The sequence below is a fragment of the Cololabis saira genome, chromosome 10 (assembly GCF_033807715.1).
Source record: "Cololabis saira isolate AMF1-May2022 chromosome 10, fColSai1.1, whole genome shotgun sequence".
Classification (NCBI taxonomy): Eukaryota; Metazoa; Chordata; class Actinopteri; order Beloniformes; family Belonidae; genus Cololabis; species Cololabis saira.
This window is the reverse complement of record NC_084596.1, coordinates 47,730,881-47,751,595: the sequence shown is the minus strand read 5'-3', so window position 1 is coordinate 47,751,595 and position 20,715 is coordinate 47,730,881. Positions and strand designations below refer to the sequence as shown.

At 46.6% G+C, this 20,715-nt stretch overlaps 1 protein-coding gene across 1 annotated transcript; it reads right to left on the bottom strand.

The window, feature by feature from the left end:
• Nucleotides 1-9,027: 9,027 nt before the first annotated feature.
• Nucleotides 9,028-19,775, bottom strand: riok1 (RIO kinase 1 (yeast)). Its single transcript, XM_061733058.1, has 17 exons — nt 19,539-19,775; nt 18,664-18,862; nt 18,450-18,540; nt 16,302-16,371; nt 16,177-16,219; nt 14,479-14,571; nt 14,290-14,402; nt 14,127-14,207; nt 13,649-13,735; nt 13,438-13,575; nt 13,228-13,331; nt 12,209-12,315; nt 10,654-10,719; nt 10,465-10,581; nt 10,335-10,388; nt 10,077-10,241; nt 9,028-9,992 (listed from the first exon to the last, which is right to left on the bottom strand). Exons 1-17 carry the CDS (start codon nt 19,577-19,579, stop codon nt 9,882-9,884), a joined length of 1,680 nt encoding a protein of 559 aa, XP_061589042.1. The 5' UTR covers nt 19,580-19,775; the 3' UTR covers nt 9,028-9,881.
• Nucleotides 19,776-20,715: the final 940 nt, after the last annotated feature.

Sequence of the window (20,715 nt, the reverse complement as noted above, 5' to 3'; positions counted from 1 at the left end):
TTCAACATCAACAAAATTAAATTCAAACGTTATTAAGTAATGGTCGGATAAAAGGGAGTTTACAGGTGACACCAACAGACCATCAGTTTCAACACCGTAGGTGAGAACGAGATCGAGAGTATGATTAAAACAGTGCGTCGGTTTATCCACTTTTTGTGAGATACCCATTGATTCTAGAAGAGAATCGAAGGCTAATTTAAGATTATCGCTTTCAACATCCATATGAATGTTAAAATCACCCACTATGATGAATTTATCTGTGCTGATCAATAATCCAGAAAGGAAATCTGAAAATTCAGACAAAAACTCCAGATACGCACCAGCAGGGGGCCGGTACACTACCACTAACACAACTGGCTTCTCTGATTTCCGGCTCGGAAATTTCAGACCAAGCATGAGGCTTTCAAATGTATTATAGTTGCACTTAGGTTCAATTTTTGTGTCGAGACCGGAGTTATAAATTGCTGCGACTCCTCCGCCTCGGCCCGTGCTTCTAGGAATGTGATGATTAAAGTAGCCGGGCGGAGTTGATTCATTCAAACTAACATACTCTTCCTCCTGTAACCATGTTTCTGTTAAGCAGAAAATATCACTCCTGCTCTCTGTAATTATATCATTTACTAACAGAGACTTAGAGCTTAATGATCGTATATTTAGTAGTCCGCATCTAATTTTTAGGTCTGTAATTGGTACCAAATGTACATTGGTTTTAATTTTTACAAGGTTATCTTGGTTAACGCCTCTATAACGCTGCACCTGGTGAACTTTTGGAGGGCGGGGAACTGCAACCACTTCTATTTTGCTAGGCACCTCTAACTGACTAAGCCTCGCCTCCAGCCCTGTTAAACTACAGCTCTGCATCCTGGCCTGGACCCTGCATTGTCAGGGGGAGTGTCTAATAACATTGGCCAGATTTCTAGACATAAGAGCTGCACCATCCCGGGTGGGATGAATGCCGTCCCTTCTAATCAGACCGGGCTTTCCCCAGAATGTCTCCCAGTTGTCAATAAAGTCCACGTCGTTTTCTGAACACCACTGAGACAACCAGCGGCGGAGCGAGAGCATGCGACTAAACATGTCATCGCTGGTCAGATTGGGGAGGGGGCCAGAAAAACCTACAGAGTCCGACATGGTCTTGGCGAAGTTACACACCGAGACAATATTCATTCTGGTTACTTCCGACTGGCGAAGACGGGAGTCATTAGCTCCGACATTGATGATAACTTTACCATATTTACGATTACCCTTTGCCAGTAGCTTCAAATTTGCTTCTATGTCGCCCGCTCTGGCCCCCGGGATACACCTAACTAAGGTCTCTGGAGTCGGCTTCACATGTCTCACAATAGAGTCTCCAATCACCAGGGTCTGTTTCTCAACAGATGTGTCGCTGAGTGGGGAAAAACGGTTAGACACATGAAGCGGGTGGTGTTCCGTGAGCCCTTTAAGACTACCCTTCCTCCGAACCGTCACCCAGCTGCCCTGCCTGGCCGGCTGCTCGGGAGCTGCAGGGGAGCGGTTACGCTCAGCTGCTACGGGCCGGTCCGCCGCTAGCTTAGCCTGGTTAGCTGAGGAGGCTCTCGGACTATGGTTTAGTTGGCCAAACCGGACCTCTAACTGACTGAGCCTCGCCTCCAGCCCTGCAAATAAGCTACACTTTAAGCACTTACCGTCTTCACTAAAGGAGGCAGAGGAATAACTAAACATTTCACACACTGAGCAGGAAAGAGGTGAAGCGGTGGGAGCCGGAGCGGCCATGCTAAGATGCTAACGGAGGCTAACGGACAGAAAATGTATCGGTGATTGGTGACAGTGAAAGTTACGGAAGAGAAAATGAGCGAGTGTTGAAATAAAGACAGTAATGTACCAGATATAGTGCTATTTTACCAGAAAACAGTCTAAGTTTTAGATAAAAAGTCCAGTTTCCTGATGTAATATGGTCCAGTTTCCTGGTGTAATGTGGTCCAGTTTCCTGGTGTAATATGGTCCAGTTTCCTGGTGTAATATGGTCCAGTTTCCTGGTGTAATATGGTCCAGTTTCCTGGTGTAATATGGTCCAGTTTCCTGGTGTAATGTGGTTTAGTTTCCTGGTGTAATGTGGTCCAGTTTCCTGGTGTAATATGGTCCAGTTTCCTGGTGTAATATGGTCCAGTTTCCTGGTGTAATATGGTCCAGTTTCCTGGTGTAATATGGTCCAGTTTCCTGGTGTAATGTGGTTTAGTTTCCTGGTGTAATGTGGTCCAGTTTCCTGGTGTAATGTGGTCCAGTTTCCTGGTGTAATGTGGTCCAGGTTCCTGGTGTAATATGGTCCAGTTTCCTGGTGTAATATGGTCCAGTTTCCTGGTGTAATATGGTCCAGTTTCCTGGTGTAATATGGTCCAGTTTCCTGGTGTAATGTGGTTTAGTTTCCTGGTGTAATGTGGTCCAGTTTCCTGGTGTAATATGGTCCAGTTTCCTGGTGTAATATGGTCCAGTTTCCTGGTGTAATGTGGTCCAGTTTCCTGGTGTAATATGGTCCAGTTTCCTGGTGTAATGTGGTCCAGTTTCCTGGTGTAATGTGGTCCAGTTTCCTGGTGTAATGTGGTCCAGTTTCCTGGTGTAATATGGTCCAGTTTCCTGGTGTAATATGGTCCAGTTTCCTGGTGTAATATGGTCCAGTTTCCTGGTGTAATATGGTCCAGTTTCCTGGTGTAATATGGTCCAGTTTCCTGGTGTAATATGGTCCAGTTTCCTGGTGTAATATGGTCCAGTTTCCTGGTGTAATATGGTCCAGTTTCCTGGTGTAATATGGTCCAGTTTCCTGGTGTAATATGGTCCAGTTTCCTGGTGTAATATGGTCCAGTTTCCTGGTGTAATGTGGTTTAGTTTCCTGGTGTAATGTGGTCCAGTTTCCTGGTGTAATATGGTCCAGTTTCCTGGTGTAATATGGTCCAGTTTCCTGGTGTAATGTGGTCCAGTTTCCTGGTGTAATATGGTCCAGTTTCCTGGTGTAATGTGGTCCAGTTTCCTGGTGTAATGTGGTCCAGTTTCCTGGTGTAATATGGTCCAGTTTCCTGGTGTAATGTGGTCCAGTTTCCTGGTGTAATGTGGTCCAGTTTCCTGGTGTAATGTGGTCCAGTTTCCTGGTGTAATATGGTCCAGTTTCCTGGTGTAATATGGTCCAGTTTCCTGGTGTAATATGGTCCAGTTTCCTGGTTTAATATGGTCCAGTTTCCTGGTGTAATGTGGTCCAGTTTCCTGGTGTAATATGGTCCAGTTTCCTGGTGTAATATGGTCCAGTTTCCTGGTGTAATATGGTCCAGTTTCCTGGTGTAATATGGTCCAGTTTCCTGGTGTAATATGGTCCAGTTTCCTGGTGTAATATGGTCCAGTTTCCTGGTGTAATATGGTCCAGTTTCCTGGTCTAATGTGGTCCAGTTTCCTGGTGTAATATGGTCCAGTTTCCTGGTGTAATATGGTCCAGTTTCCTGGTGTAATGTGGTCCAGTTTCCTGGTGTAACATGGTCCAGTTTCCTGGTGTAATGTGGTCCAGTTTCCTGGTGTAATATGGTCCAGTTTCCTGGTCTAATATGGTCCAGTTTCCTGGTGTAATATGGTCCAGTTTCCTGGTGTAATGTGGTCCAGTTTCCTGGTGTAACATGGTCCAGTTTCCTGGTGTAATATGGTCCAGTTTCCTGGTGTAATGTGGTCCAGTTTCCTGGTGTAATGTGGTCCAGTTTCCTGGTGTAATGTGGTCCAGTTTCCTGGTGTAATGTGGTCCAGTTTCCTGGTGTAATATGGTCCAGTTTCCTGGTGTAATATGGTCCAGTTTCCTGGTGTATGGTCCAGTTTCCTGGTGTAATATGGTCCAGTTTCCTGGTGTAATATGGTCCAGTTTCCTGGTGTAATGTGGTCCAGTTTCCTGGTGTAATATGGTCCAGTTTCCTGGTTCAATATGGTCCAGTTTCCTGGTGGAACATGGTCCAGTTTCCTGGTGTAATATGGTCCAGTTTCCTGGTGTAATATGGTCCAGTTTCCGGGTGTAATGTGGTCCAGTTTCCTGGTGTAATGTGGTCCAGTTTCCTGGTGTAATGTGGTCCAGTTTCCTGGTGTAATGTGGTCCAGTTTCCTGGTGTAATATGGTCCAGTTTCCTGGTGTAATATGGTCCAGCTTCCTGGTGTAATATGGTCCAGTTTCCTGGTGTAATATGGTCCAGTTTCCTGGTGTAATATGGTCCAGTTTCCTGGTGTAATATGGTCCAGTTTCCTGGTGTAATATGGTCCAGTTTCCTGGTGTAATATGGTCCAGTTTCCTGGTGTAATATGGTCCAGTTTCCTGGTGTAATATGGTCCAGTTTCCTGGTGTAATGTGGTTTAGTTTCCTGGTGTAATGTGGTCCAGTTTCCTGGTGTAATATGGTCCAGTTTCCTGGTGTAATATGGTCCAGTTTCCTGGTGTAATGTGGTCCAGTTTCCTGGTGTAATATGGTCCAGTTTCCTGGTGTAATGTGGTCCAGTTTCCTGGTGTAATGTGGTCCAGTTTCCTGGTGTAATATGGTCCAGTTTCCTGGTGTAATGTGGTCCAGTTTCCTGGTGTAATGTGGTCCAGTTTCCTGGTGTAATATGGTCCAGTTTCCTGGTGTAATATGGTCCAGTTTCCTGGTGTAATATGGTCCAGTTTCCTGGTGTAATATGGTCCAGTTTCCTGGTGTAATATGGTCCAGTTTCCTGGTCTAATGTGGTCCAGTTTCCTGGTGTAATATGGTCCAGTTTCCTGGTGTAATATGGTCCAGTTTCCTGGTGTAACATGGTCCAGTTTCCTGGTGTAATGTGGTCCAGTTTCCTGGTGTAATATGGTCCAGTTTCCTGGTCTAATATGGTCCAGTTTCCTGGTGTAATATGGTCCAGTTTCCTGGTGTAATGTGGTCCAGTTTCCTGGTGTAACATGGTCCAGTTTCCTGGTGTAATATGGTCCAGTTTCCTGGTGTAATGTGGTCCAGTTTCCTGGTGTAATGTGGTCCAGTTTCCTGGTGTAATGTGGTCCAGTTTCCTGGTGTAATGTGGTCCAGTTTCCTGGTGTAATATGGTCCAGTTTCCTGGTGTAATATGGTCCAGTTTCCTGGTGTATGGTCCAGTTTCCTGGTGTAATATGGTCCAGTTTCCTGGTGTAATATGGTCCAGTTTCCTGGTGTAATGTGGTCCAGTTTCCTGGTGTAATATGGTCCAGTTTCCTGGTGTAATATGGTCCAGTTTCCTGGTCTAATATGGTCCAGTTTCCTGGTGTAATGTGGTCCAGTTTCCTGGTGTAATATGGTCCAGTTTCCTGGTTCAATATGGTCCAGTTTCCTGGTGGAACATGGTCCAGTTTCCTGGTGTAATATGGTCCAGTTTCCTGGTGTAATATGGTCCAGTTTCCTGGTGTAATGTGGTCCAGTTTCCTGGTGTAATGTGGTCCAGTTTCCTGGTGTAATGTGGTCCAGTTTCCTGGTGTAATATGGTCCAGTTTCCTGGTGTAATGTGGTCCAGTTTCCTGGTGTAATGCGGTCCAGTTTCCTGGTGTAATGTGGTCCAGTTTCCTGGTGTAATGTGGTCCAGTTTCCTGGTGTAATGTGGTCCAGTTTCCTGGTGTAATATGGTCCAGTTTCCTGGTGTAATATGGTCCAGTTTCCTGGTGTAATATGGTCCAGTTTCCTGGTGTAATATGGTCCAGTTTCCTGGTGTAATATGGTCCAGTTTCCTGGTGTAATATGGTTCAGTTTCCTGGTGTTTGTAAGGACTCCAGCGGATCGTTCTGGATCAGCTGCAGCTACCTGATTGATTTCTTGTTAAGGCCTGTTAAGATGCCATTGCAATAATCCAACCTACTGAAAATGAATGCATGAATACGTTTTTCCATGTCTTGTTTAGACAGAATCCCCTTAATTCTGGCAATGTTTTTTAGGTGGTAATAGGCAGATTTAGTGATAAACTTTAGATGGGTGTTGAAGTTCAGGTCTGAGTCAATAATTACACCAAGATATCTGAAAAATGAACATATATATTACATTATCTGTCAAGTTACATTATCAGTTTAGAAAAAAAAAGACCCACCTGAAATGTATTACATTATCGGTAAAAATGTTATTACAATATCAGTCAGAATATTTGATTACATTATTGGGTTTTATTACATTTTCGATTGAGTTAAGTCCAAATTTTGAGTTTCATCAAATTTCTGTTGGTTGGAGCAGTTCTACTTGTCCTTGTGTTGGTCAGACCGGAGGATTCTACGGCCTTGTAAAGCATGTTTTAACTTGGTCATATTTTGATCTACCTGTCACATAGGGCTTGGTTGCCAAGGTGCATTCTGGGAGGTGGCGGCCATGTTGGCGGCTTCGTGAGTGTAAACAAACAGCAGTGTAGTAGCACCAAGTGAACAGACGGAACGCAAAAAAAAAACATGTTAAAATGCCGGAAAGGAACTGGAATTTACCGGGATACCTTAAACAAGGAAGCCAAGGAGCGGTATATGGAGAAAATAATGATTATTAAGGGTTTGGATCCATATGAAATCCCTACTAAAGAGTGGCGCTCCTCGTCGGAGCTCCACTCTTTAGTAAGGATTTACTGCCGCAGTTCTGCACAACCCACGTCTTAGGCTACCTTATTTAGGAGTGTTTGGCAGCTGCTTTGGTAAATGTTTGAGTTGCCATGTGTTTCTATATATTAGTATAATAGTACAACATACAGTACATGTTTTGTATTACTCTTACTTTTCTTTTTTTTTTTACTGCTATATTATGCTGAAGAGGCTCCGAGGCGTGAGCAATATTTTTGTTTTCCACGTGAGATTATTTTTTCCTCTGCAGCCACAAATAGAGTTAATATTTTTTCCTCAAACTAGTTTTATCTGCAGATTGGGGTTAATCGCACCGCAGAGAGCTGGCCAGCAACTGCGTTTAGCTGGAGAAGTGGGAGTAAAACCCGTGTTTTGATCCGACCCGGTCTGTGTGAGTGTTTGTTTGTGGTTTACTGTGGAAGGTTATGTTTGGTCGTTACAGCCGCGATCCAACCGAGCCGACGACTCTTTGTTATCTCAGATACTTGGCCTCCGTGGTTCTGCCTCCAACCAGGAAAGCGGTGAAAAGTTAAGGTGCTGCCACACCAACCCGACGTCACCCGCTCTCTGCCGACTGCTGTGTCGGCTCGCGTCGCCTGTGTCGGGCTCACTAGACACACTGCAAATACGACACCCGACGGCGAACTAGCACGTACGTTCTGCGCATGCGTGAGAGGTAATTCCCCTCCATACCAGCAGGCAGCGCTAGTCTGTATTCAGGGGCTCAAGGAAGGGGACAGCGCTTTTTTTTTTTTAAAGCTTTATTGAGAAGACACAAGTGCAATACAAAACAGACGGCACAACCACCTGCAGCTCTGTGGAGAATTAAAATAAATGGCTGGCTGAAATAAATCATTTAGGAAGATAAATGTTGGTTTAATAATTCAATTCAATTCAATTCTATTTATATAGCGTCTAATACAACAGATGTTGTCTCTAGACGCTTTCCAGAGATCCAGAACATGAACATAAACATAAACCCCCGAGCAATTATTATATAAACAATGGCAGGTAAAAACTCCCATAGTGGGAGAAAAGCCTTAAGCCAAACAGTGGCAAGAAAAACTCCCCTTTAGGAGGGAAGACCTTGAGCAGGACCAGGCTCATAAAGGGGGGACCCTCCTGCCGAAGGCCAGACTGGGGGAGTCAGGGACGTCAGCAGCACACAGCAGGCAGGTGGAAGCAGCAGCGGGATGACCAGAGGTGGGGGGGGGGGGGGGGGGGGGGGAGCGTCAGCAGCACACAACAGTCATGTGGAAGCAGCAGCGGGATGACCAGAGGTGGGGGGGGGTGCAGGCAGGCGGAAGCAGCAACAGCAGACATCCACGTAGGCAGGTGGAAGCAGCAACGGGATGACCGGGGATGGGGGGGGGGGGGGGCGGGAACACAGGCCAGAACGCAGCTCCCGAGGCTCCAGCCTGCAAACATGCACAAAAGAGAAAAAAGGGGGGGCCGGCACAAGAAACTACAGGAACGATGGACAAAAATGATAACTATGAGATATTTATAATAAATAAAAATGGTAATGGAGAAGAGAGGCAGGGAAAAGGAGAGGAGAAGAAGGGTGAGAGGCACCGCCCAGCGGATCATGTCGGTGCCCCCTGCAGCATAAGCCTATAGCAGCATATCTACCACCAAGCTATATTTGAGACTAACTATTATAGTCTTGTTCTATAGCTGCAACTATGACTACTGACTCTAACACACTAGAGTTTACACTAACTAGAGATTTACCAACACCAGCTAGAGGTTTACTAAACACTAACTATAGGCTTTACTAAACAGAAAGGTTTTAAGTTTAGTTTTAAAGGTGGAGGTGGTGTCAGCCTCCTTAACCCAGATTGGAAGTTGGTTCCAAAGTAATGGTGCCTGATAGCAGAACGCGATCGATCCATCGATAGATAGATATCGATAGATAGATAGATAGATAGAATTTTGGGATTTTCTGCCTGCCGACTCCGGAGCTGATTTATGGTTCCGCGTTAAATCGACGCAGTGCCTACGGCGTACGGCCCGCGTCACTTACACCGTAGGCTCTGCGTTGGTATAACGCAGAAACATAAATCAACCTTTATTCTGGCGCGGTTTGAAAAAGACAAGCGAGTGATTATATACATTCACTGAGTGAATATTATGAAAGTAAAATATTTATTTCTCGCTACAAATGTAATCAAAATGCATTTTTATGCAGAAACTAACTCAAAATATTGATTTTATTCATAAGAAATGTCCGCCATGTTTTTTTTTTTTTATTCAGTCCGCAAATGACGACGAAAAGCATTCTGGGAAATTCTGGGAACAGCCAATCACAGAGTGAGCTGTTTGACCGACGGCCGACGCCGATTCAACATGTCAAATCGGCTGAAAAGCTCCCAACAGGAGGCCGACCTGTGGCGACGTGCGGAACACACCGGGGAAACTATGCCGACAGACGAGCACCGTCGCTCACCGACGGCGGATTATCGGCTTTGTGTGTCAGGGCCTTTAAACTATTATTGATCTTTTCCCCACGTCTGTTATGTGGAGCTGCTGCAGCCACAACACAGCAACGGGTTACCATGGTTACAGAATAACGGAAAGTAACGATTACAAGTAAGACACGACGAAGAGGGAGCACGTCTGTACAGTGGTCCGAAGAGCAGCTAAGCTAGCTTCCAACATGGCGGCTCTGCCAGGTGATGACATCAAGACGACCAAGCCCTATCACGTTCTACTGAATTCTACCTGCACATTACGTCTGCTTGATTCTACTCGTCACATTACTTGACGTGCTATGCTATGAGACGGTGCAGAGACCATGACTATAGAAAAGAACCGGACAGCTTCTTTTTCATCTCTGCATGGCACCATGTTGGCAGGAACTGACAGCACTCAACCCCGGTTATTATAACAAAAACAAACTGCAAGCGGACTAGAGCACACCCCCTTTAGTGTGGTTACAAGTTAGTGATTTCAGATTGGCTGACTTAGCCAAGGGGGTGTGTGCAGTTGTTGTTTGAAGGTTCCAGGTTCCATCAACGGTGTCTCTGCACACCAGCGACTGGAAAAGAACCACATACTCGTGTCGTTTCCACGTGAAAATCTGATCTTTATTCTGGACCACATGGAGGTTCCACTTTGAAACATGTTCAAGCTTTATCATGTGGCTAACAGAAGCTGAAAGTGAAGATCAGCTTCTCTGAAGCTCTTGTTACCATGGTGATGAGGCAGGTTTTTAAACCCAACTCATAGCTTTGATCTGTGATTGGCCACAACAGCCTCTCCTGGTTGCTGACTGGCTGAGTAGAAAACTACAGGACATACAGAAGTCATCTGCCCTTCTTCATCTTGGCCACCTTCTCCTTCCTCTTTTTCACATTCTTTGGTACTTTGGTCTTCCTCTTCTCCCTCTGAGCCTCCTTCACCATTTTCTTTCTGTCCTGAAATGACAAACGCAGATGTTTTTGCTTGAAGAACCAGGACTTTCCATGAGGTTTTCAGTCTCTGTTTTACTGAGTCACCACCTTCTTGTCCATCGGAGCTTCCACCTGCCTATCCTCCTCTTCATTCTCACTACCATGCTCTTCTTCTTCCTTGCCCTCCTCCTCTTCTTCCTCCTCCTCCTCCTCCTCCTCCTCCTCCTCCTCCTCCTCCGAGGAAGAGCAGTCCTCCTCCAGCAGGGCAGGAACCTGAATAGGGGCGAGTAAATAAATCAACTGGGTTGTCCTGCAGGTTGTTGGGCTCTGTCTGTCATAACAATCGCCCTTTTGACAAAGACGTACCATCTGCACCCCAGAGAGGTCCTTCTTCATCCCGGTCAGCGTCTGGTACAGAATCTGAACCACACAGAACATCTGGGTCAGCATCTGCATCCTCATCAGTCCTACTCAAAGAGCGGTTTTGGGTTCTTACGTTGTCGTTGTGCCCACTGATGGCCGTCTCCTCCTCTTTCGCCCTCATTGAATCCACGTCTCTCTCGTAGTAGCTCACCTCCGTCAGCGTTCGAGGTATGTAGGCCTTCTTGAACACCTGTGAGAGGAGCCTGAGATGTCAGACCAGCGGCGTCAGAGATGGGGTCATCATCAGCGGCTGTGCCAATACCTCTTCATCCACCCGGTCCTGGTCCGACCGCTGCGCCTGCGTCCGTTCAGCCGCGATGGCCATCACCTGCTCAACCAATCACAGGCACCCATCACATTCCTTCCTACTTGTTGACCAAGAAATATTGCTGCAGGTGTCCACACCTTTAGGGCTGAAACCATTCCTCCAATAATTCGAGTAATTCGATTACAAAAAAAGTATCAAGGAATGTTATCTGCCTCGAGAAATCGTTTCATTTTGCAGCTCAAACCATCGTATTTCGTCCAGACTACGTTTAATGCGGCACAACGCGCTGACGCTGCGCACGTAAAGGTAGAAGAAAGAGGAGGATATGTTTGGTTTTAACTAAAAGAAAAGCAGAAAATGTGAAAAGTGTGGGTCATTTCCAGCTGGACACCAAGGCAACACTGTTGCTGTTTCACTGTAAGACAGAGCTGATACAACAGTACGTCCTCAACGCTGCAGCTTCTCCACCAACACCCTGTTACTCCCAGAGGGAGGACCGGCACCCACACACGGGAAAATTAAGTTAACGTAGCACTAATTAATGACACTAACGTTACGGTACCTTGATAACATAACGTTACCCTGTGGAGGGCTGGGTTTCTGTTAATTATGACGACTGTCGATGCGGCTAACGCATTTAATCTGTAAAAACAGAGCTGTAGAGTGATGAGGGGGAAAAATAAGAACGTAATAAAGCTAACTGGGTAGTTTTCAGTTTTATCTCTGTAGTCATTGATGGATAAAACATCAAGTAGCGCTGGTGGCTAATGTGCTCCAATACAGCAGGAATCAGAATTATATTTTGAACACTGACAAAACTCAAAATCTTATCAAGACTTTAACTTAAAACTTAACTAGAACTTAAAATGTGCTTGACACAAATGAAAGTTCAATTGAAACACGTGGGAAAAACACCTAACCTTTTAAGTGATGTGTGTTATCAGGTGTAATGGCATTTTTAGGTTAGAAATAAGAATATTTCTTGGTAAGATCCTTAGCTTTTTGAGTGAAGGCAGTGAATTTGGTCGACTGGTGTAAGTTCAGGGTTTTTAAATGCACAGCCATGAACTTACTGTATTATATCATTTAGTCTTAGTAATGTCAATTAAAGGAGCTTGAGGCAGGATTTATGAAAAAAATGTATATACGTTTTAAGTTTGCTAGTAATAATGTCAGATGAAGCGTTCCAAACCAAAAAAGAATGAGCCCTCTAGCGTATCTCTCCGTTGCCTTGAACAGGCTGTTGCTGCAAAATGTGCTGCAGTGCTGGGGCCGAGTTTCCCGCGCTGTCCTGCGGATGTGACGTCACATGACGCTGCATGTGCGTTCTCCCCGTTCTCCCGTGCCGGCTTCACTGTTGGCTGCAGTACCCCCAACGGCCGTCGTGGTGAAGGGTGGCGCTAGAGAGTCTCATTTCTTAAAAGGAGCCTCATGCTCCTTTAACATCTAACATCTTATGTATATTTATTATAATTGCTCTTTAACTAAACAAAAATATGTCTTATCTGATTACTCAATTAATGGATGGTATTTTCAGTAGAATACTCACCTTATCCAAGTACTGGTCCATGTTCTGGCAGGTGATGGACGGGTCAGTGACGAAGTCAAACAGCTCTCTGACCGTCATGACAGCAACGCTGCGCTTCACAAAGAACTCTGGGGAAACAGAGCTGGATCAGAACCACACCAGAACACCACCAGAACACCACCAGAACACCACCAGAACCAGATCCACACCAGAACCACACCAGATCCACACCAGAACCACACCAGAACCCCACCAGAACCCCACCAGAACCCCACCAGAACCAGATCCACACCAGAACCACACCAGAACCATATCCACACCAGAACCACACCAGAACCACACCAGAACCACACCAGAACCACACCAGAACCACACCAGAACCACACCGGAAACACACCAGAACCACACCAGAACCACACCAGAACCACATCAGAACCCCACCAGAACCCCACCAGAACCACACCAGAACCCCACCAGAACCCCACCAGAACCCCACCAGAACCACACCAGAACCCCACCAGAACCCCACCAGAACCCCACCAGAACCACACCAGAACCCCACCAGAACCCCACCAGAACCCCACCAGAACCCCACCAGAACCCCACCAGAACCCCACCAGAACCCCACCAGAACCACACCAGAACCACACCAGAACCACACCAGAACCAGATGCACACCAGAACCACACCAGAACCCCACCAGACCCACACCAGAACCACACCAGAACCAGATCCACACCAGACCCACACCAGAACCACACCAGACCCACACCAGAACCACACCAGAAACACACCAGACCCACACCAGAACCACACCAGAACCAGACCCACACCAGAACCACACCAGACCCACACCAGAACCACACCAGACCCACACCAGAACCACACCAGAAACACACCAGACCCACACCAGAACCACACCAGAACCAGACCCACACCAGAACCACACCAGAACCAGATCCACACCAGAACCAGAACCACACCAGAACCACACCAGAAACACACCAGACCCACACCAGACCCACAGGAAGTGACATCACCGTTGACGTTGCTGCAGTCCTTCCTGAGGAACTCCAGAGCGTGGGGGTGGTCGTGTTCTACCGACTGCGACACATCGATGATGTAGGCGTCTCCGTCGTGGTACCTGTGTTACCAGACGGGTCAGGAGCTCAGGAAGGACAACACGCTGGAACAATGCTGACAATGCTGACGGAGAACTGGAACAATGCTGACGGAGAAACGGCTCTTACAGCATGTTGAACTCGCTGAGGTCGGCGTGGACCAGTCGAGCATCCTGGAACATCTTCCTCATGTTCTGGATGACTTGTAGGTAGAGTTCCCGGGCCTTGGACTCGGAGAATGAAGCGTTCTTCAGCGAAGGAGCCGGCCTGATCCAAATCACACATGGTCAAATATTCAGCTGAATCAGCCATCACTCCCATCAACGGTGCTGGTTCTTACATGTTGTCCTTTCCGATGAAGCCCATCAGCAGGACGTGGCTTCTGAGGAGAACAGGTTCTGGACTGGGGATTCCTGCCGTCTGTAGCCTGGAACACCAAACGCTGTCAGTCCCTATAGATTCCACCGGGTCCTACCCATCACATAAAGGTCTACCGGGTTCTGGCTGTCACTCAATCAGATGTTGTCCTTCATTTTATCAAACACCGCTGGTAGAATTCATTTATCATATTACATATTTGATCATGCATTTTTATCGGACATCATATATTGTAGATTTTATTATATTTCATTGTGTTCGTCATATTGTTCTACTGGCATCTACTGGTTAAATTATAGGATCTACCAAGTTCTCCTTGAGGAACATCAGGTTCTACCAAACAGATGAGGTTGTGCTGGATTCTTCCTGTTTGATCATTAGCTTAGTTCCCTGACAGCTCACATGTTCTGATGAGGCTGAGTTTACTGAGGGGTTCTGACCTGATGAGGTTCCTCATCTCCTTCTCGGCCCACGTTCTCACCATCTTCCTGGGGTTTCCTCTACAGTAGCCGTAACGGAACCTGCAGCACCGGCATGAACATTAGAAACACCTGAGAACAGGTAGCAGGAAGTGAAAGCTGCTCTTCTTCTGTGGCGACTCACCTGAACTCTCCGCTGACGTACTTATCCCTGTCCTTGAACAGTAGGATGGAGGTCTTGTAGATCTTGATGGCCCTGCTGTCTCCGGCCGGCGTGCTGGCGTAGTAGACGTTGGCCTTGGAGAGCAGGAGAAGACGTTACTGAGACGTTACTCAGGACCGGCTCACCTGAGTCCTCTCTCTGACGCCTCACCTCCTTCCCTGTGCTGATGCAGCCGTTGATCTCGCTGATGGCCCCTCGACTCAACATCTTGAACAGAATCATTCGAGTTCGAGCATCTAAAACCTGCAGAGGAAGCCAGATGATTATTGATCCAAACCCTTTTCTGGATTATTGATTATGTGATGCAATATTAAATATACAGTAATCCCTTGCTGTTTCGCGGTTCACCTTCCACGCTCTCGCTGCTTCGCGGATTTGCATTGTGTTCTGCATTCTGATTGGTTAAACAAAACACTGTGCCAAATTTAAATTAGCAAATCTTCTCCAAAACCCATGATGGCGACAAAACGTTCAGCCCCGACAGAGGCGCTCGCGCTCGGGCCCAAAAGGCAGAGGACGATGATTACTGTCGCAGAAAAAGTTAAACTTCTGGACATTCTAAGGTAAAAGCTATGCGGCTGTAAGTCGCCTTTACGGAATTAACTAATCTTCTGTTCGTTACATAAAGAAGGAAGAAAATAACATAAGCAGCTTATTTAATTTAGTTTAATAAGGAAGCAAAAAGGGTTGCAACTGTCTGCAACAAGACCATGGTAAGGATGGAGTCTGCATTAGCTTTGTGGATTAATGACTGCAGAAAAAACAATAATTATGCTGGATACAAACGTATAAACTGGATAACGTTATGGGCAGCACGGTGGCTTAGTGGTTAGCACTGTTGCCTCACAGCAAGAAGGTCCCCGGTTCGACTCCCAGGCCCGGCAGGGTCTTTCTGTGTGGAGTTTGCATGTTCTCCCCGTGCTTGCGTGGGTTCTCTCCGGGCACTCCGGCTTCCTCCCACAGTCCAAAAACATGCATATTAGGTTAATTGGTGATTCTAAATTGCCCGTAGGTGTGAGTGTGGTTGTGAGCATGGTTTGTGTGTCTATATGTGGCCCTGTGATGGACTGGTGACCTGTCCAGGGTGTAACCCCTGCCTCTCACCTGAAATGAGCTGGGATAGGCTCCAGCAGAACCCCGTGACCCCGCAAGGGATAAAGCGGGTATAGATGATGGATGGATGGATGGACAAATGTTATCTGCCCAAAAGCTAGAACACTGTACCAACTCTATGCTGACAGGCATGACAGGGAAGAGGAGGAGGAAGAGGATGCAGATACCGGGCCGTCATTGAGTGCTGATCACGGTGTAACAAGAGCATTTCTGGCCAGCTAGGGCTGGTTTGAAAAATTTAAGAAACGCTTTAGACTTAAAAATCCCGAATACTGCGGGAGCAGAAGCATTCATGAACAATACATTTAAACAACTACCAATAACTATGTTTTTCACTCGAAAAAACCCACCCGCACCACGGGCGTGAGAAGAGAAAGACGCTTCAGAGCGGAGTCAGGACGCAGCGGCAGTCAGAGCAGTCAAATAAGGGCTAGTCACAATTTTTCCGACTGTACTTGTATTCATAATCATTTTACATTTTCTCCCGTTCAAATCAATTAATGTACTGGGTTCACGGTGGGGCTGATCTCCGAAATCTGAAGCCTTGTACTGTATTATAATTGTAAAAAAAAAAAAAAAAGGTTCCTACTTCGCGGATTTCCCTCATTACGGGTCCTTTTTGGAACATAACCCCCACGAAAAATGAGGGATTACTGTAGTCTGTAGTCAACTCAGCAGATTTCCAAACAACAACATTTACTCGTCTGAATAAAAAGGTGCTCAGGTGAGACGCACCTGCTCAACGGTGGCTCGGTCTGATTTGTCCCTCACTCTGTACCTGTGGAGCCAAGCCAATCACAACATTAGCCTTCTTAGTCACATGGTATGTGATCTAAGAACACCGGGAGATTTCCGCTTACGTGTCTGCTTCTCTACGTTTCTGCATGGCCGTCACCTTATTGATCACAGAGTCGGCATAGTTTAGTTTATCTGCAACGAGAACAAAGACGGAACAAAGATCAGAAAGGGAGGAACACATCTTTCTGGAACAATCCTCACGGATGAGTCAAAGTGTCAGACGGACAGGTGACCAACATCAACTTTAGATGTCTTGTGATCAACCGTCAGACCAAGTGGAGTCAAATCCTCCACCTGATGTTCCAGAGAAACCAGGAGGCATGCGGTGCGTCTGAAATGCCACACTAAACAATATCTACTCAAAAAGTATACTTAAGTTCGGCACACTTTGCGTAAATATCACTCGTATGCATTAATTGGGACGTACTACTCAGAGCCACACGGCACTTCCTGCCGTTGGGAGGGGGAGTTGTTACCATGGTAACAACTCCTGTTACCATGGTCACAGCAGCAGTAGCAGCACCGCTCCGCTCTTTCCCGTTTATCCTGGCCCAAACAAGATGACATTATATAATATTATTATATATGAATATTATAATATTATTATCATATAATAATTTTATTATACTTATGACATATACGTATCTGTGCAGCACTTAGCAACCAAACACCACTGCATTGCATTGTGGGAAGTTTCTGCTCAGCTAGTGTCCATCAATCCACACTAATACATTTCTCCGGAATGAGTATGGATAGTACATACTAATGTTTCAGACACACAAAAAATTCTCACGTACTGTTTTTGCTACTCATTAGGGTGGAAGGATGGGATTTCGGACGCAGCCCAGGTCATTAACACGACTCTGGAACCTGTGGAACCTCTGGAACCTCAGGGTCCGGACCTGAACCAGCTGTGTTGTGTGTCAGACATAACCCTTTTACACCAAGCTGGTTCCAGGGCTGGTTCTGGGCTAGAGCCAGACTTAGCACCAGTTCTTTGGTTTTACACAGCCTAAAGCTCCTGCTCCTGACTCTCAAAACGGGTGCTACGCCAGCCCTCTTTGGTTGCTGGGCCAGCTCAAAGAACCAGTTACGTCGGGGGCTACGTGCTTACGTCGGGGGCTGGGGGCGGGGCTGGGGACGGTGTTACTGAACAACCAAAGCCTGAGTAAACACGGAAGAGCGCCGTTTTTAAACAACGGAGCGTTGAAGACGGCGGTTAAGTTAGCAGACTCTTTTATTATTACATCCATGTATTTAATGGATGTAAAACAGAAGCAGCAGTGGTCTACGGTACAATCCATCAACAGTAACGTCGGAGCCCGCCGATGGAGCGCAGCCTCGCATCTGAGCCCGCGGGGAAGCGTTCCAGCCCGCTCCCAGCCCGCTCCCAGCCCGTCCCCGCGGGCCGGGATTTTTTATTAAATAAATGGATGTCATAATAAAAGAGTCTGCTAACTTAACCGCCGTCTTCAACGCTCGATCCATTTATTTAATAAAAATTCCCATCCCGCGGCGACGCCTCCCAGCCCGCGGTTCTGGTTCCAACGCAGAGCTTACAGCGTATGTTACGTAGGAGGAGAGGAGAGGAGAGGAGAGGAGCTCCTGAGGAGAGGAGCTCCTGTCCCCCGGGGCAAAATATTAAAACTTAATAAAATGCCATATTAACAGCGCTACAGCCGGGTTCCTCATATGGTGTGACAATCGACGCAGAGCCTACGGCGTAGGTTACGCGGCGACGGGCGCCGTACGCCGTACCCTACGCCGTAGGCTCTGCGTCGATTTAACGGGGAACCATAAATCAGCTCCGGAGCCGGCAGTCTGCCAGAAATTCCGAAATTTTCAGACCAAATTTCTTAACAGGCGTTATTTGGGTAAACTGAGCCCAGGTTGGGGATCTTAAAGGTTACTTTACCTGAAAAAATATTAAAACTTAATAAAGTGCCATATTAACAGCGCTACAGCTGAAATTAAAACAGCTTTTGGCTCTCAGCTTCCTGATCAGGGTGGGGATGAAAACGAGGGGGGGTGGTGACGTGATGACGTTGCTCTCTGGCCAGCTGCTGGCTAGCACCAGCTGTGTAAAAGCAAACGGTTCTTACTTAGAACCAACCGCGAACCGGCTCTAGCACCAGCACTAGCACCAGCCCTGGAACCAGCTTGGTGTAAAAGGGTAAAGAACGGAGGCTGCAGGTGTCGGCGTGTGTTACCCAGGTTGATCTTGTGTTCGTATTTCCTCAGAACTTTGTCAGATGGTGTTGATGACGACAGTGTCTTATTGGACGGATTCTGTCTGTTAGCCTGGAGACGCAAACCAACATCCATCATGACAACAGTAGCAGCAGTGAAGCCGGCGGTGACCATACAAAAACACTGTGTTCAGCTCGGCCCGAACACAAATCAGGTTCATCTGCGATCAATTACCTGACAACGGTGAGAGGTCTGGTTGTATCTTTTGGTGAGATCTGAAGCTGAGGTCCACACCCACTCATCCTCGTCCTCCTCGTCCTCCTCGTCCTCCTCGTCCTCCTCGTCCTCCTCCCCCCCACTGCCGTGCTGCTGCTCTGGGGCAGGATGCAGCGTGACGTCACTCAGGTGGGTCAGCAGAGCTTCTGACTGGTCGCTAAGCAACAACAGGAAGAGAAACAGAGGAGAGGAGGGTGTGACCTCGACTCTCAGCCAAATCACAGCAACAGGACTGAGGCTTTTTGTACGTTCAACTTGTCAACTTCAATCTTACGTCTAACTCTAACTTCCCATTTTTGCATATTTATTTTGCACGTTTATAGTGCTGGGCTGCAGGTTTTCTACGACCTGCATGTCTCTCCCTGCCTCGTTTTGCTGCTAGTACACTTAAGCTGTTGGATCGGTAAAGTTTGATTTTATAAACCCTTCAATCACGCCAGACTTAAACAAAACACATTTATTACAAATCAGCAGCACTCAGGACAACACAGAAACCATTACAATCAAGGTTCACGGATTTTACTATCTAAGACTATTAAATCTGAAACTCTGGACACAAACGATATACTGATGTAACCATGGTGATATTACTGATGTAACCATGGTGATATTACTGATGTAACCATGGTGATATTACTGATGTAACCATGGTGATATTACTGATGTAACCATGGTGATATTACTGATGTAACCATGGTGATATTACTGATGTAACCATGGTGATATTACTGGTGTAACCATGGTGACCTGGACGGTTCAAAACAAACAACGACGTTTCATAAATCCTGCACATCTTGTTTCATGTTACCCCACGATGAAGAGAGTTTTCTTACATGTTCTCTGCATCGTCGAACTGTCCAGGAACCGCGGCCATGACGTCCCAGCGCGGAGAGACGGGTAAGTATCCGAACCGCTCAGACCCGGTTCGCCGGGTTTACCTGGTTTACCTGTTTTACCGGGTTTACCTGTTTTACCTGGTTTACCTGTTTTGCCGGGTTTACCTGGCCGATCTGGTCTGTGGACCCACTTGAGTCGTCAACACAGCAACACAGCCGCGTGTTTGGTTTACTTCCGCCTCTGAACACGTGACTATGGAGGCTCGAGAGGGTCAGCCGAGCGAGCGCGCAGCGTCGACTGGACAGGTGTCGTGCCAAAAAGAGATTCCTGCCAGAATCTGATTTCTGGCCACAGGAGCGCGCACAGCAGCCCGTTGAGCGAGAGCACTAAGGCCCAATCCCAATCTCCACCCTCGCAGACTCGTAGACTTACATGCGCGCTCCCGCACCTTGCGTAAGGGCTTAGGGCCATAGACATCATATAGAACAATATAATATAATATATATATATATATATATATATATATATATATATATATATATATATATATATATATATATATGATGTCTATGCTTAGGGCTGTCCCATTGCTCAAGTGGTCAAGTGCGCGAGGGCTCCCGGCAGCCATTTTGAGCCCTTACTGCCCCCTTCCCGCAAGTCAGCATCCCAGCCATGGATGTATTATATGGCCCAATCCCAAAAGCCCACCCTAAACCAGGCCCCCAGTCTCGCGCTCAGCAGGCACGCCGATTTTTTCCAGTGGCCAGCCGCGGTACTGCAACAAAAAATCCCATGGGGCCCAGAAAGCTTTTTTCCCATAGACCGCAATAGTAAAAGAGAAGCCTCTAAAACTGTTCACAGGACACCTCCAGCTGTAATCACCACCAATTACTAATCTTTGTATTCTATATTTTTAAGTCATGGACTTTATATCCGTCAAAAATGTTTTATAACGGCCAGAAAAGTCAAAGAAAAGTCTCTTTCTGGGCGTGACGTCACGGCTGTGCCGTGCACTCGCAAAGCGCGGTCGTGTGTGTCTCGGGAACGAGGATGGCTGAAACTAAGCCGCGGAATAATCACTCAGAAACACATTGCATTGCCAATTTGCACCAAACAGAAATTTTTAATAGCAAGAATAATAATGGTTTGTCATTCTTGTACTTAAACATTTCC